This window comes from Notamacropus eugenii, chromosome 3 (genome assembly GCF_028372415.1).
Source record: "Notamacropus eugenii isolate mMacEug1 chromosome 3, mMacEug1.pri_v2, whole genome shotgun sequence".
In the NCBI taxonomy this organism is placed as follows: Eukaryota; Metazoa; Chordata; class Mammalia; order Diprotodontia; family Macropodidae; genus Notamacropus; species Notamacropus eugenii.
The window spans coordinates 87589643-87607843 of record NC_092874.1 but is presented as its reverse complement, the minus strand read 5'-3'; the positions used below and the strand labels follow the sequence as shown (position 1 = coordinate 87607843).

General features: G+C 34.7%; 1 protein-coding gene across 3 annotated transcripts in view; it reads left to right on the top strand.

Annotated features, from left to right (window-relative positions):
• UBE3C (ubiquitin protein ligase E3C) overlaps positions 1-18201 on the top strand; it is a 176909-nt gene that overhangs the window by 54956 nt on the left and 103752 nt on the right. For all 3 annotated transcript variants that reach the window (XM_072652095.1, XM_072652094.1, XM_072652093.1), the window contains exons 11-13: positions 2771-2857; positions 9085-9242; positions 9391-9623. In XM_072652095.1, the coding sequence (XP_072508196.1) occupies positions 2771-2857; positions 9085-9242; positions 9391-9623 (478 nt within the window). The remainder of the gene's footprint in view (positions 1-2770; positions 2858-9084; positions 9243-9390; positions 9624-18201) is intronic.

Below are 18201 nucleotides of genomic sequence, written 5' to 3'. Positions count from 1 at the left end.
TTCTAAAATCATCTTGGTTTTTCCTGTATGTGTTGTTAGGCTAATTCACCTGAATTAGTATAGATCTCATTAAGTAGGCTTTGCAGTATTCTTAAGTTTTGTTAGCAATGATCAGAAAATCATTGAGCAAATTTATCTCGTTTCATCAAGAAATCATTTTTTATTTTAATGTATCTACAGGAGATATCTTATTGGTGGTCATCATTTTTTGTTCTGCTAAATGAAACATTCTTTTTTGCTATCAGCAAATAATAAATCTAATATGGCCTCATATTCTCTCTGCCATTTAGGCAATTGCGTCACTGCAAACATGGGGTTTGCTCTAGAATATATGGTTTGTAAACCTCCTTTTTTTCTTTTCATGAATTAATCAAGTATGTTATCAATATAAGCGTAAATTATTCTTAAACCTTCTGTGGAGATGAATAAGTTATTAATATAGGTCAGTAGTCTTTCCTGTTTTTATACCCTGACTGAAATTGATGGATCTTATGAGGGCAGGCTTTTGGAAAAGTACTGTTAAAGTTTTATGAGCTTATTACCTATTCAGTTGGTTGAGGTGTATTGCCTAAATTGCCACTTTGATAGTTCGTCTATTCTCAGTTGCTCTCCTTATCATTTGGGAACCCTTGAGTTTTATGCCAGTCATTTTAACTGAGTAAATTAAATTTCTTTTTTAATTTTTTTAATTTTTTTTTATTTTTTAATGTTTAACAATCACTGCCATACAATTGAGATTTTATCCCCCCCACACCTACCCCCTACTACCCCCCTCCCTCCCCATGACTGCATACAATTCTGTATAGGTTCTACATATACTTTCCTATTGAGTATATTTTCACTATAGTCATGCTATGTAGTCAGACTAAAATAAATGAAAGAAATCATATAACAAATCAAAACATGATACACAAACACATACACATACACAAACATGATCTGCTACATTTTGTGAATGACTTCCATATTTCTTTCTCTGAGTGTGGAAGGCATTTTGCCTTGAGAACCACCTTTGGGATTTTTTTTTTTTTATAAGAAGTTCTTGCGTTATTACAAAATTCCAAGTCTACCAGAAAAAACTCTCGCACACTGTGGTCGTTGCTGTGCACAAAGTTCTCCTGGTTCTGCTCCTTTCACTCAGCATCAGGTCATATAAGTCCTTCCAGGCCTCTCTGAAGTCTTCTTGTTCATCATTTCTTATGGCAAAATAGTACTCCATTACATTCATATACCATAATTTATTCAGCCATTCCCCAATTGATGGACATCCCCTTGACTTCCAGTTTTTGGCAACTACATAGAGTGCTGCTATAAATATTTTTGTACATGTGGGACCCTTTCCCATTTTTATGATCTCTTGGGGATATAGTCCTAGTAGCGATATTGCTGGGTCAAAGGGTATGCACATTTTTGTAGCCCTTTGGGCATAGTTCCAAATTGCTCTCCAGAATGGTTGGATGCGCTCGCAGCTCCACCAACAATGAATTAGTGTTCCAACTCTCCCACATCCTCTCCAGCATTTATCATTTTCTTGTTCTGTCATGTTTGCCAATCTTATAGGTGTGATGTGGTACCTCAGAGTTGTTTTGATTTGCATCTCTCTAATCAATAGTGATTTAGAGCATTTTTTCATATGATTATAGATATCTTTAATTTCTTCCTCTGAAAATTGCCTGTTCATATCCTTTGACCATTTATCAATTGGGGAATGACTTGTATGATTACACATTTGAGTCAGTTCTCTATATATTCTAGAAATGAGGCCTTTGAGTAAATTAAATTTCAAAGTGGTTACGTACTCTGAGGTGGTAGTATATATTGGTAAATTTCAACCCCCAATGAGAGATATTGCAATTTACTAGAAATAGTATGGTGTAGTTGTAGTAGTAGTAGTAGTGGAGGTGTTACTTGTATTCTAAATCTGTCTATGCCATTACTATCTAGCCTTTTTTGCTTTTGTTATATCTGTTAAGCTGAAGTCAAGTCAAACAACTAGCATTTGAATGTCTACTGTGTGCCAGACAGTAGGAATACAAAGAAAGGCAAAAAATAGGTCCTTCTCCTAGGTTGCTCACAGTTTTTTTGGGGAAAACAACATGCAGACAACTAAAGAACAATATGTACAAGATAGCCACTAGCAGTAGAGGAGATTAGGAAAGACTTCATGAAGAAGGTAGGATTTTATGTGGGACTTAAAGGATGTCAGAGAACTCAGGAGGAGGGAGAGTAGTCTAGGAATGGAGGACAGGAAGTGAAAATGCCTGGAGTAGGGGAGAGAATTTTGTGTGAGATGAGTATCACAGAGACCAGCTCAGAGTATGTGGAGGGGTCAGATAAGAATAAGATATAAGAATACTGGAAAAGTAGGAGGTTATGTAGGGTTTTGAATGCCAACCAGGATTTTATGTTTCATGCTAGACTTTATTGTCTAGGGGGATGACAGACCCAAACCTCCACTTTTTGAGGATCAGTTTGACAACTGAGTGGCAAACGGTCTAGAATTGTACTTGATGGTGAGAAAAAACTCAGCAGATTATTGTATTCATCTTGGTGTGATTTAATGAGGGCTTGCAACCTGAGTGTTTTCTGTTAAATGGCTATTTGACTTATGACTATTAGTTATCGATTATTAGGGAAAAACCCCATGAAATTATTATACTGATAGTTAAATATTTTCTAATATTTTCATACCATGTTATCCATGAAAATATATATTTATTGTGTGGAGGTCAAAAATTTTACTTATTTTCATTTTTTCCCCTCTTTTTAGGCTTCTCTACAGTTTAGCCTTTAATGCCAGGTTTCTGAGACACCTTTGGTATCTAATATCATCCATGACAACCCGGATGATTACAGGGTATGTATTTTAACTGCTTGCAAAATGAGATGCAATGATATGGGGCAATCAGGTTTTGATATACAAAGTGGATGAACATGGACAGATCTTATTGCAAGTAGGCATTTTGCTAATCATTTCAATATATTTGTAATTGGAAATAATTTTTAATGCTTTCTATTCCTCAAATAAGCAGAGTTTTAGATATGTACCTTTTTTAAGATGGTTCACACAATCTGTTTCCACAAATACATTAAGAATTTAGACTTTATCTTGCTAGTTTTTCCTTTTCTCTTTTGTAAAAATCTCAGAACTTTTCTTTTCCTTATAACTAACTTGTGAAAAAAATACTTTAAAATTGGCAAAGTGCCACATATATCTTTTGAGGCTACCAGCAATCTTATCAAGGAGGTACTGTAGATGTGATTATTTCCATTTTAACTGTATGCTACACTGGTTGTAGAGAAATTTTTTGTGTTTATCTGAAAATCCATATACACAACTGAAATTTATTAAATCTCACTTACTTAAAGGACAACTGATCAGAATATCATATTCAGTCTTAAATTCAGTGGAGCCAGTTCAAAATTATGAATTATTGTGATATTTGCTAGAGAGTAGGTAAGCAGGGAATTCCCCATTAAAAAGTGCTCTTTCCTAATAACTTGCTGGTACAATTTTCCAGTTTTCTGGAGTAAAGTACAGATGTTCTTCAAGGTAACAAAAAGTCAAGCAATTTTTAGATTTGAATCCAGTTTGAAATATAATTTCTTTTATTACTTATTGGTCTTTATTTTTTTAATTGTTTTGAATTGATATTTGCTTCATCCTAGAAGCTGAAAGGATGTTTTGTTGCTTCTAGTAACCTCTCTACTGTTGTGGATGAGAGGTTTATCTGTTCTTCCTATTGATCTCAAGGTGACTCCACTTGGAAGCCATTTAGAATAGATTTCATTTTATTCCTGCTCTCCCAGGAAGTTTTTTTTTTTTTCTTAAAGAAAGAAAGAGAAAAGGAAAGAAAGATTCTTTGTGATTTTTATTTCTCAAGTAGGAAAAAACACAGATAAGAAAACGTTCTTGTAGTTGGAGAGAACTTATATATTTCAATCATAAGCTGACTTGAGAAGACTAAAGTCTCATTTCACAGCTCAGATTCCTAAATTACCAGGAGCTATTCTGGCTACTGGTGGCAACGGCATAGAAACCGCTAAGGCATGTTCCTTGTTGGTCTAAGTTGGTCCAAAGTTAAGTGCTACGCCAGCTGTTACAGCATCTTCTTGTGAAACCCACATTTGGGTGGTGGCATGTTGCTCCAGAATGAAGAACTTAAGAGATGATCCCATGAGAGTTAGAGCTTCTTTGGAGTCATATAGGAGAATCCTTTTTGCCTTTTAGTGCCTTCTGGCATTAACCATAGATATCCATCCCTACCTTGACCAGACCTATTATCCAAATCTCTTTTATAAAAAAAGAAAAAGTTGCTCCTGTGAAAGGAATGTAAATTTAGGGTGAGTACCTTGCCTCTTTAAAGCACTTTGAGATACATCATTTTTCCTTTGGTTCTCATAATAATACTATGTAGTAGTTATGCTAGGTATCATTACTACTGTTAATACATGAAATTAAAAATCAGGATATTACAAAGATCTGCATTAAATTAGTTGTTGCTAAAACCAGAATTTGAACCCAGTGTGTCTTTGACTCCTACTTTACCCTATTTTGTAGGACATCCCATATAAGAATGATTTGAATTCACTAATTGCTTTTTTCACTCCAGCATAGTGTTAATTTTCATTTGTTGAGGTTTCAAGCTGACTTCTTGCCTTGTAACTTGTTATGACCTTACCACCTGTTGGCTGTACTCAGTGCAGCTTAAGAGAGAGGGAGATTGGGAATCAGTATGGCAGGAAATTTTCACTTACCTGTTGTAGTGCCACAGCTTAGCAACAGATATTGCTTGTAACTCTGCTTGATTATTCCTTATTTGTTAGGAACAGATGCCCCTTAGCCAGGAAGTAAAGCCATGACCTGTGAAAGAAAAATAGGATATTAATTTTTATCAAATTTTTAATTAACATTGTGGTGTGCACACCTCCCCTTTCCCCTCATGTTTATTGATAGGGTTGGTGAGGTTGTTATATAATGACAGGTTTTAAAACTGATTTTGGCTATTGTTTAATTTGTGAAAGTTTTAAATTTTAAGTCAGGCTAGTACAAGGCTAGAGTAAACTGAATTATACTCTAGACAAAGATTTACTATGAACACTATATGTTTAGACTGTGCTAAATGGTTAAATATTTCTTATAGTCTGGGAAGGGAATAAGGGAAGGAAGCAAGCATTTATTAAGCATCTACTATGTGCCAGACCCTGTGGTAAGTGCTTTACAAATGTTATCTCGTTTGATTATCTGATTCTTGTTATACTGAACTCATTTTCATTATACGAAGTCTTAAGTAATCATTGTTGGAAATTAGAAGTGAATTTTTAAGGTATCTTGCTATAAAATGATTTTTAGTTTAATATGAAAGTAATTACTGATATATAAGACAAGGTGCCCTTAAAGTCTTTGTAGCTTTAAGGCTTTAAAGTTGCACTACCTTTTATGTTACAGTTCTAAAAGAAACCTCTGTAAGTTTTCTAGTTCTCCCTCCTTAAACACTATGCTTCGACTATCCCAAAAGGGAAACTATGCAATTTTTTTAAGGTTTCAAAACTTATTTGTATTCTGTTAGAAATGTGCAATACAATAATCATTTGAACAATGACCAAAAAAAAGGCATTTACATCAACTGCATTTTTTAGTTTGCCAGGACCGTGGTATAGCTTGGCATTTTACTACGTTGATAGCTGTGGCTAGTCAGGCAGCACAATCATTTGTTGTTCTTTTAATATTGAAAGGGACAACAGAGACATTTAAACTCCATGCAACCTCTTGTGTCTTACTAAGTGAAGAAGTCACTAGGAGGAGAAGAAGGGGTGGGGCTGAAGTCATTGCAGTGACTTTGCATCTCTTATTGTGTCTGTGGAAAGTTGTGGATTTTTCTATTATGATTCTGCCTTTATCAGTTTAGACTTTTTGCATTTTTAGCTGTCAGCTATATCTGATTTGATAGATATATTTGCAGATAAAGCATCAATATGTTTGATCCCTGGGGTGGAAGTTCTTTACTGTCTCTATATATTGTTTTAAAAGCCACTTCCAGGGGAGGAATGTTAACAGGCTTCGTTAGCTATTTCAGAATCCTTTGCAAAGCAGATGGTTTTCCATATTTCTAATCTCTATTCATTCTACTGAAACTTAAATCCATTTCCTGTTAAATAATAGATGAATAAAAGCTGGTCAAGAATCTTTCATATAGCCCTTAATAAAAATGTTAGCATTTATTTCCCTAATACACTTGCATATCATAAAATCATAACAAATATAATGTGATTTCATTTCATACTTTATCTCTTTAATGTAATCTTTCTCAAACACTGTTATGAGAAAAGGTGGTGATCTTTGCAATGCAAATTGTGCTACTAGTAATACTTTCCTCTTTAAAATATTTAATATAAAATGGCCAGAAACAATAACATAACAACAAATTTTTGGTATCAAAATAAGCTTAATTTCATATATTGTGCTTTAAAACATGCCCTACCCTCCTTATTTCATAGGCATCCTAGTAAACTTTATTTCCTCAGATCCCCTAACAACCAACACTATCCTATCCAGGATTCTGTTCTTGTTCCTTACTCTAGCTTTATGTGGACCTTAATAATTTTTCTGAGTTTTAATTTCATCAGTAATAGGAGGATAATAATTCCTCTCCTCCCTGCTGCATAAAAGGCTGTTAATATATTAAACAAAGGAAAGCAGTCATAAATGAAAGTGTTTTTTAAAAAAAATAATTCAATTTTGCTTTATTTTCAGTTCCATATTTTCCCCTTACTTTTGTCCCTCCCACACCCATTGAAACAAGTTTCTGCATTAGTTATGTTCCAAGGGAGAAAAAGAAATAGAAGAAAATGTTTCAATTTGCACTCTTAAGTCTATTAGTTCTGTTTTTTGGAGTTGGCTGGCAGGTTTTATCATGAGCCCTTTGGAACTGTTTGTTCTTTGTGTTGATAAGTATTACTAAATCTTTCAGAGTTAATATCTGTACGATATTACTTTTACTATATAAATTGTTTTCCTGATTCTGCTTAATTCACTTTGCATCAGTTCGTACAAGTCATCTTTGTTTTTTCTGAAACCATCCCCTTCATCATTTCTTATAACTCAGTAGTATTCTACCACATTAATATATCATCATCTGTTCAGCTCTTCCTCAGTTAATATAGAAATATTTTCCAAAGACAGGCTGTTACTACCATTTTACATTTTTAGTAGTAACAATATTGGATTTTTTTTTCTACATGAGAGATTGTATTCTGTATCTTTTCAAGGTAGGGATGGGTTCTGTTCATATATTTTAAGCTCTAAAGTGTGCTCTGAAGAAATTAGTTTAGGATGCTGGTCCAGTCTAAATTTTATTATTGTGCAGTGTTTGAATAAATGGTGAAGACAATCTGGTGTAGTAAATAGAGGGATATCCTTTGAGCCAGGAAAACCTGGACTTTTGACACATCCTGACTTTGTAGTTCTGAACAAGTCCTTTAACTCTTCAGTGCTTGAGGAAGCTAAGAATATATGTTGCAGAAAATGGGACTGCTAGCATAGATAGATAGAAGGTGTTTTCTCACTGGTAATTGCCTACGCAACTGAAATGACAAGTCTGGTGTCCCTATTCTTATCCCAACTTAAATTTATGTACTTTGATGATTTTTCAGCAATTGATAGATGCTGAATCATTTTTCTCCCCTGTCATTGAGTAGTAAAGGGACCACAAGTAAGAGCTTGAATTATTCTGAAGTTATTAGGTACAGAAATTGAAATATTTGTATAAGGTGTCATACCTGGTCTGTAATAGATCCTCATGTATTAGGTTTTCTGACTCCTAGACTATTGTTTTTTCCATTAGAGCAACTTATTAACTTTTATTTGTTTATAAGTATTTGAGATTGATACATTTAAAAATGAGTATTTGAATTGAAGCTTATAGTGAGAAGTAAGTAGAAGAAAAAGAGATTTGTGCTTCATTAACTTCTGTCTTAGCGTATAAGGAGCAAGACTTTTGACCCTTTTGGCCAGTCATATTATCTCCTTTTAAAGTATAAAGTGCTTAGTTCTTGTCTCCCAGAAGTTTATGGGGTTTTTTAAAACAAAGTCACAGTTGTTTTTATTCATCTGCTTTTCTAGAATCATAGAATTTTGGAGTTTGGAAAAGAGACTGTAAAGGTCATTTAGTTAAGATCCTACTTTTTATTATTAAAAAATTGAACCACAGGAGAATTAAATGATTTGTCCAAGGTCTTACAAATACTGTTTATAAATTCACATCTGCTAGAGTAGAGTCTCTGTGTATGACTATAGATAAGAGTCAGTATTATGGCTAGAGTCAGAATTGGAAATAGGGTTAGAATCAGAAAGAAAAGGTGTAAAAAAAACAAACAAACCTCCAAACTTACCTGCTGGAGCAGAAGTATAAGCACAGATAATTTATTAGAACTATTGCTAACCAGATTTTATTAAAAATGAAAAAAGAAAAAACTTTTCATTAATGTTAGCAAAGGTTTATGAAACACCCATTGTTTTTCAAGGCACTATATTTGGTTCCTGAGACAGTTACTAAGAACCAAATATCTATTGGCATATGAACTCATAATAGAAAAGGTAAATATTTCTTGTGGTGGGGTTATAGCTATTTATCAGAGACTCCTAAAATATAATAGTGGAACATTGATGACTTTTAAAAAAAGTCATCTGTAGACATTGGGGTTTCAAACCTCAATATCTCTTAAGATTATGTTACTTGTTTCCTTGGTGGTAAGATTCCTTTTTAGACTTTAGATCCCTTTAGATAACCTTTTGCCCCATTGAATTTTGTACCTGCAAAGAAGTGAAGTGAAGTGTTTTGTAGAAATATGGAACCTTTGGGTTGGAAGGGACTTTAAAAACTGTGTAAGAATCACTCCTACAACATCACAATCTTCTGCCTCTTCCTGAACATTTCAAATGGTTTGGTACTCTATCTCAGGAAATAATCTTTTCCATTTTCAGGCTGCCCTAATTGGTTCTGAGATACTAACAATTATTAATTTATATACATACTATAATCTTAAATGGATTGTAAGTTTTCTTTTTTGTTCCCTCAATTCAAGGTCTATGGTACCATTGCTTCAGGTCATATCAAGAGGTTCTCCTATGTCTTTAGAAGATTCCAGTCGAATCATCCCACTCTTTTACCTTTTTAGCTCCTTGTTTAGCCATTCGCTAATTTCCATACATGATAATGAATTCTTTGGTGATCCCATAGAAGGTAAGGATTTTGAAGATTGATTTTTCTCTGAAAACACAGCTTAATAATTTTAGCAAATAGTGTGAGAATAGTAGAGTGTATCATCTAACTGTGTATGAAAAATTACATAATCATTTTACAAGAAAATATATCAGATTTTTTTTTTTAGTTGTAGGTCAGAGACAATCATCAATGATGCCTTTTACATTACAAGAGCTTATAATATTATCACGATGCCTTCGAGATGCCTGCTTAGGAATCATCAAATTGGCTTATCCTGAAACCAAACCAGAAGTTCGTGAAGAATATATTGTAGCATTTAAAAGTGTGGGAGTTACAACTAACACTGAAATGCAACAATGTATACAAATGGAACAAAAACGGTGGATTCAGTTATTCAAGGTATAATGTGTTTTTCCTTTTAAATTAGTGTAAATCAAAGGAAATATAGCTTTGTTTCAATTAAATTTTTTTAAAAATTATTTAGGATGCTTTTGGGATTCAGCAAATTTACCAGTTATTAAATAATTCATGTTACTCTCCTGGAATGTTGCTTTTATTAGACAATCTTTTACAGATTTTCTTTTTCTGGATATCACATTTTAATTGATTTGCTGCAGTAAAAAAAAAAAAATAAGAGTATTAATTCAATGTGGGCTTAATGTAAATTATTTCAAAATATCCAGCATATTCTTATCCTTTAATTATGGCAGGCAAGGATCTGGAAGTTACAGTGGCTGGAATATTGGCAGGAAACCACCATCACTAAGAATTTAACTATTGGAGGGGAAAAAAAAGAAGAGAGAAAGGGTGCTTGACTTGCCATGAAATTTCTGCCGCAAACATATCTAGTCAGCTAAAATTGCTCATTAACAGACTGAGAGCAGAAGAAATGCATTTTCCAAATTGAATGCTAGATTTACAGTCCGTTTAATACTAGCGACCTCTCGCACACTAATGTTCAGTTCGAGTCATCAGCTGTCCCTTCAGGTCTTTTATCACTGCTTTTGTCAAGCTATCTATTTAATTGAAAGAAGTTAATTGAATGAAAATGATCAACTAAGCTTGTATTAATATTGCTAATGGAACTTTCTTCTTGGCCATGTTTGGAGAAAGATGTCATGCTAGACTTTAGGAAAGGCCCATTAATGCTTGCACTTAACCTGATGGGCTAATTAAGGAATGCTTATTCATTCTACAAGTCTACTATAGTCTCTATCCAGCCCATTCTGCCTGATTTTACAACACATTTCACTTATGATCATCAGCATTAGTAGCAGTGAGGATAGCTGATAATGTTTTGATTGCACTGACTATAGTCGTTCATCACTGAATTTATAATTTGTACAGATTGCTGTAATATATATTTGTGCAATTTAATTAAATTACTTTTATTTTATATTTCTAAATAAACTTAAAATTTAAAAATATTCCTTGTATCTCTTTAAAAGATAAGTACCTCATTAGAACTTAGTTTCTAAGTTGGAATAAGTCTCTTTATCTGTTTAGTACTTTTAATTATTTATCTTTGCCAATTTTATTATGTAAGGCTTCTTTTCTAATTGTTATTACAGGAACACATGTTCTTTTCTTTAAGTGCTTAATTAGATCCCAGGATCTTGTTGTACCAGACTTCTTATACAATATCAGAAAGCATTGTTTTGTGATAGTTACTCATCTAACTTTTCTTTAGGACTAAGAAGTCTCAGTTCAATTATGCCATTTATTATATGTATTTTTTTTTAGTTTTTTTTCCTTAGGCTAAAAAAAATGCAAAATGGTAGTTTTAGAATTCTTTGTTAAGCTCCAGAACTTTTTACTACCAATTAATTCATGTGGTTCTTAAAGATTGAAGTGAAAGTTAATCTTCCTTTTTTCAAAAGATTTGAACTTTTGAAATCGTTTCAGTAACCAAGGAGAGTTGAAACTAAATTCTTCTTTTCTAAAGACAAGGAAATATAGATCACTGTTAATTGAATGGGAAACATATAGCATGAAAACAAAGACAGACAATCTCCCTTCCTTCACCATTCTGCCTCTGTGTATTTATTTAATACATTCATGAGAGGAGTGAAAAACAGCAGTTTAAAACAAATATATTCTGTAGCCAGGGGAAAGTTCTAGAATTAGCGCAAATGCCACCTTCTGTATGAAGCTTTTATTTGTTTCCCCAACTACTAGAACTCCCCTCACCCCAAGTAACTTGTATGTATATTTGTGTTTTATATGTACATATATATATGCTTGTACATATATATGCACATACCATACGTAATTGCATGTTGTCTCAGAGTACAATGTTCATTCCTTGCTGACACTTTTTTTTTTGTCTTTGTATCCACAGTGCCTGGCTTAAAGTAGGTACTTAATAAATGCCTGTTGATTGATAAAAGCAAAATCTTATTTTCATTGAGCAGGATTCATTGTCTTACAGGAATTTTAATTAATTAATACAGATTTTATAAATGTCTTGGCTATATTTGAAATGAAACTGCTTATTTTTATGAAAAGGCAAATAGAAAAATTTTAATCTGAATAATTTTTTGTTTGAATTGATTTTCTCAAATTTCAAAGTGGGAATATCTGACTTTTAAGCACGAACTATTTGCAGTTTCTAGCTTTATGAGAGACCTGAAATAATTTGTGTGAGATGTTCTCCTGGATGATAGTGCAACATTGAATTTTAAGTGGATATAGTCATTTTTCTTTGTCAAGATAAGAATTGAGGTCACTTTGCTAAACCTTCCATTGACATGACTAAAACAGTTTACACATTTATCACATTTATAAACTCCTCCTGAAGTTTAATTTACAGCCATAATTGCTTTTGCTTTATGATGAGAAAGATAATCCTATTTTTGATGTGCCCTTTTGTAGGCCCAAATGAGTAACTTGCACTTAATGTTAACTTCTGAGAAATCAGTCACAGAAGCTAAAGTCTTCTATTAATGACTTCTACAGTAGGATTTTCTTTTCATTGCTGAAAATTGTGGGGGGTAGAGAAAGAAGAAGATAGTGGAAATGGAATCTCAGGCCTTTAGTAAGGTGATGAAAACAGTAACCATTTTCTAGTCACATTTGCTCAAATTTGCCTTTTAAATCAGGTTTTTGACTGTAAAGATTTGTTATTTGATATTTTAGAACCTTCAGTTTAATTATTTATGTGTATATTGCTTCTCTCCTGTAGAAAGTAAGATTCCCTTAGGGCAAGGACTGATTAATTTTTGTTCTTAAATCCCTAGCACCTAGCAAATAGTAAGGGTCAGGATTGGACCTATGATTTCTTTGGTACAGGGAAATCTCAGATGAGGAAACTCTCTACCAATGCAAATCAGCGCCTTAGAGAATTTCCTAGAACACAGGTTAAGTGAGAGGTATGAGAGGGTCACACAGCTAGTGTGTGTCAGAGATCAGCTTCTGGCTTGGAGATAGTTCTATCCACTGTGCTTTGTTGTCTCCCTCGAAAGTAGTAAGCTCTTAATAAATGATTTAGCTGAACCAAAGGTTTCTCTGTGATTCAGCAATATTTTCTCCTTTAAAATATCAATTATGAAAATATATGACTTTAAATTATGCACATCCCCTGGACTGAAGCCTGAAGTAATAATAGAATTTTAGTGATGAATCTATTCCTGCTGGTGTCTTATACAGGTGAAGAGACTGAGGCCCAGAGAAGTTAGCGAATTTCCCAAGATAGTTGTACATAAATTTGAAATAAAATCGGGCAAGAGCAAACAATTATTAATCAAAGTGAAGAACAATTCCTCACCCCTGTTAAGAACTGTCACCTGTCTGGATATGGCTTGTTAACTTCGGAACAAAGTTAATATAGTTTTTAACATGCTCTGAATACTTGTCTTACTTGTGACAGTATTTTTTGTTTGTTTTGAAAATTGGCTTATTTTCTCCTCTCTTTTTCTTAAGTCTTCTTTATCTCACTGACATTCTCTATCCCCTAGACTTATTTTCTGTCTAAAATGAGTTTTTGCTCCCTTTTTTATAGCACCTACATTTTCCATTATCTCCCCTTCCCTTTCCTTCCTAGAGTCTTTATATCAAAGAAAAGAAGGAAAGAAACACACAGTTGTATATAGCTAACAATAGAACAAGCAAGTATAGTAATATTTCCTTGTTTGAAAAATGTTTTTATAGTTATCCCTTGTTTTTACACTGCCTAAATTTTCTCTAGTGTCATTCCCCTACAGAGAAATCAAATGTAACAGAACCTTTTTATTTAAAAAAAAGGAAGAAAGGGGAAGAAGCAAGCATTTATTAAGCCAACCCCTACTGTGTGCCAGGCACAGTGCTAAACTCTTCATAAATATTATCTCATTTGATCCTTACAGCCTTTATCCACATTTTACAGTTGGGAAAATTGAAAGAAACAAATGTTAAGTGACTTCCGCAGGGTCACACTACTGGTAAGTGTCAGAGGCAGAATTTGAACTTGGGTCTTCCTGACACCAGGATAGTATTTTCCACCTATCTGAAAAGAAAAAATTCAGCAGATCCACACAGTGCTTTGGGGGGAGACAACACTTGACATTATATGTATTCTACACCTATGGATCTGCAAAAGAATGGGAATAGGGAGAGGTGTCTTTCCATATCTCTTTGGTGCTCTATTCTTTGCTTTTTATTCTTTATAATTTTGCAACATTAAATTTCAATATCTTTGTTCTTTCCATTTATATCATTGGAGTGATTGTGTGTATTGTTTTTTTAGCTCTGCTTACTTCGCTTGATAAACTCATATATTCTTTCCATAGTTCTCCTTATTCATCATTTTTATCATTTTTTATAGCATGGTAAAATTCCATCAAATTCATAAGTTGTAGTTTTCCACATTGCTGTGCAAAACAGGTGTACTGATTCACAGTAACACCTGTTTTCCTGCAATTCATATTTCCATTTTTGCCCATTAAGCTATGTGTTAGGTGAACCCAGAAGGTTGTATTGATTTGCATTATTCTTATTGTTAGTGTTGTAGAACATTTTCACTTTCCTTTGACCAGTTAACTGTTGAAGAATGTTTTACATATTTCTTTTTGTTGTTTTTTTATCATGGATGGTGACTAACTCTTATCAGAGATACTTGATCCAAAATTTATCTCATTGATCACTTCCCTTTTCATTCTAAATGCTTTAATTTTGTGTGGAAACTTTTAATTTTATGTGATCAGAATGATTGATTTTGTATTTTATAATTGCCTCCATCCATAATGGGTTAAAAATCCATTTTCTACTTTTATTCCCAAGTATATGATAGACATTTTTAATATTTTTGTATATTCTTTAATATTTATGTCACATTTACATTTTGAATTCATTTTGGCATGTGATGTCAGTCCAGGTCAGATTTTTGCCTGACTGCTTTCCAATTTTCCTGGCCATTCTTATCAAATAGGAAGTTTTGTCTAGGTAATTTATGTTTTGGGGTTTACTGAACATTGGACTGTCGTAGTCCATTATTTCTAATTGTCCCTTGTCTTGTCAGTTCTACAGATCTACATTTCTGTTTTTTAACCATCATCAAATCCTTTTCTGATTGCTGCCATTTAATATAATTTCAAGTCTGAAAATGTTGTTACTCTGCCTTTCCTTCACCCTCTTCCCCCCTTTTTTCATTGTTTGATATGCTATTTTGGTGCATGTTTTGGATCATACCTTAAAAAAGACTCATTCTAAAGAGTTAGGTTTTTTGTTTGTTCTTACTTTTTGTAACAATCTGGCTATTAGACTTAACCTGTGGTAGCAACAACAATTCTTTTAGCCTAGTTCAAGATTCTTCCGACTTTTTAATTACTTCTTATAGTGTTAAAAACAAATATAAGTGATTTGGGTTTTTTCTCCAAAAATAATTAATTAGATAACCACAGTACACTAATCAGGTAGAACCTAAGTAATTCATAGCCTTTGTTCTCTAAAAGCTATTAGTCTTTGTTCTGAATTAAAATAAATTATAATTGGTATCTTAAGTATTTTACCTTTTACAACTTATTACACTTTATATGCATAATATAATTTAAATGTTAAAATCATTTTCATTTTTCTAATGCTTTATAATTTTTTTCTAGTGTTTTTTTCCTTTATTTATTTATTTAACTTTTAACATTCATTTTCACAAAATTTGGGTTCCAAATTTTCTCCCCTTTTGTCCCCTCCCCCCACCCCAAAACACAGAGCATTCTAATTGCCCCTATCTGCCAATCTGCCCTCTCTTCTATCATCCCTCTCTGCCCTTGTCTCCATCCTATACCCCTTTACCTGTATTTCTTATTTCCTAGTGGCAAGAACAGTACTCGACAGTTGTTCCTAAAACTTTGAGTTACAACTTCTTTTCCTCCCTCCCTCCCTACCCCTTCCCTTTGGAAGGCAAGCAATTCAATATAGGCCAAATCTGTGTAGTTTTGCAAATGACTTCCATAATAGTAGTGTTGTGTAAGAACTAATTATATTTCCCTCCATCCTATCCTGTCCCCCATTACTTCTGTTCTCTCTTTTGATCCTGTCCCTCCCCATGAGTGTTGACCTCAAATTGCTCCCTCCTCCCCATGCCCTCCCTTCCATCATCCCCCCCACCCTGCTTATCCCCTTATCCCCCACTTTCCTGTATTGTGAGATAGGTTTTCATATCAAAATGAGTGTGCATTTTATCCTTCCTTTAGTGGAATGTGATGAGAGTAAACTTCATGTTTTTCTCTCACCTCCCCTCTTTATCCCTCCACTAATAAGTCTTTTGCTTGCCTCTTTTATGAGAGATATTTTGCCCCATTCCATTTCTCCCTTTCTCCTCTCAATATATTTCTCTCTCACTGCTTAATTTCATTTTTTAAGATATGATCCCATCCTCCTCAATTCACTCTGTGCACTCTGTCTCTATGTGTGTGTGTGTGTGCATGTGTGCATGTGTGTGTGTGTAATCCCACCCAGTACCCAGATACTGAATAGTTTCAAGAGTTACAAATATTGTCTTTCCATGTAGGAATGTAAACAGTTCAACTTTTATAAGTCCCTTATGACTTCTCTTTGCTATTTACCTTTTTATGCTTCTCTTCATTCTTGTGTTTGAAAGTCAAATTTTCTTTTCAGCTCTGGTCTTTTCATCAAGAATGTTTGAAAGTCCTCTATTTCATTGAAAGACCAGTTTTTCCCCTGAAGTATTATACTCAGTTTTGCTGGGTAGGTGATTCTTGGTTTTAGTCCTAATTCCTTTGACTTCTGGAATATCCTATTCCACGCCCTTTGATCCCTTAATGTAGAAGCTGCTAGATCTTGTGTTATCCTGATTATATTTCCACAATACTTGAATTGTTTCTTTCTAGCTGCTTGCAATATTTTCTCCTTGACCTGGGAACTCTGGAATTTGGCCACAATATTCCTAGGAGTTTCTCTTTTTGGATCTCTTTCAGGTGGTGATCTGTGGATTCCTTGAACACTTATTTTGCCCTCTGGTTCTAGAATCTCAGGGCAGTTTTCCTTGATAATTTCATGAAAGATGATGTCTAGGCTCTTTTTTTGATCATGGTTTTCAGGTAGTCCCATAATTTTTAAATTGTCTCTCCTGGATCTATTCTCCAGGTCAGTTGTTTTTCCAATGAGATATTTCACATAATCTTCTATTTTTTTGTTTTATTTGATTTTATTCTGTAATTTCTTGGTTTCTCTTAAAGTCATTAGTTTCCCTCTGTTCCATTCTAATTTTGAAAGAACAATTTTCTTTAGTGAGCTTTTGAATCTCCTTTTCCATTTGGCTAATTCTGCTTTTGAAAGCATTCTTCTCCTCATTGGCTTTTTGAACCTCTTTTGCCAATTGAGTTAGCCTATTTTTCAAGGTGTTATTTTTTTCAGCATTTTTTGGGGTCTCCTTTAGCGGGGTGTTTACTTGTTTTTCATGCTTTGCTTGCATGTCACTCATTTCTCTTCCCAGTTTTTCCTTCACCTCTCTAACTTGATTTTCAAAATCCTTTTTGAGCTCTTCCATGGCCTGAGCCCATTGAGTGAGCTGGGATACAGAAGCCTTGACTTCTGTGTCTTCCCCTGATGGTAAGCATTGTTCTTCCTCATCAGAAAGGAAGGGAGGAAATGCCTGTTCACCAAGAAAGTAACCTTCTGTAGTCTTATTTCTTTTCCCTTTTCTGGGCATTTTCCCAGCCAGTGACTTGACTTCTGAATATTCTCTTCACACCCACCTCGCCTCCAGATCCTCCCAGCCAGCGCTTGGGGTCTGAGATTCAAATGCTGCTTCCCAGCCTCAGGGTTTCAGCGGGGGCAGGGCTGCTATTCAGTGTGAGATTAAGTTCAGCTGCTCAGGTGGGAGCAGGGCCGCCTCTCAGGCTCAGTTCCCTCAGGGGGTTTATGCAGAGACCTTCAACAATGGATCTGGGCTCCTGCCTGCTTGGGAAGCCCTGGTCTGCTCCCGCCTCCACTGCTGCCTCCCGAGGGGGCCTGAGTTATGGGGGCACCCCACGCCCCTCTCGACCCACCGAAGAGACCCTCTCACCGACCCTTGTCACCTGTGGGTGGAGGGACCCGCACAGCGTCCTTGAAGCCTGCTCGGATCCGCTCCTTTCCGCGCCGCGCCGCCGAGGCAGGGTTGGGCTCTGCTCCGGGTCCAGGGCGCGAGGGGCCTTTTGCGAGAGGTTTTCAGGCTCTCTGGAGCAGAAATCTCCTCTGCTCCATTGTTCTGTGGCTTCTGCTGCTCCAGAATTAGCCAGTGGTTCTTTTTTTACAGATATTTTATGGGCAGTGGGTTCAGAGGTAGCGTATGTGCGTCTTTCTACTCCGCCATCTTGACTCCGCCATCTTGGCTCCGCCCCTGCTTTATAATTTTCAAAGAACTTACATAGTCATCATCACTTGTGCTTGAACTTTAAAAAATATTATCTAAGCTATTTAATTTTGCCATCATTTCAGTTTGGTGTACAACTTGTTCTGAATCTCATATTTCTATCTATACTCAAAATTGATATTGGTAACC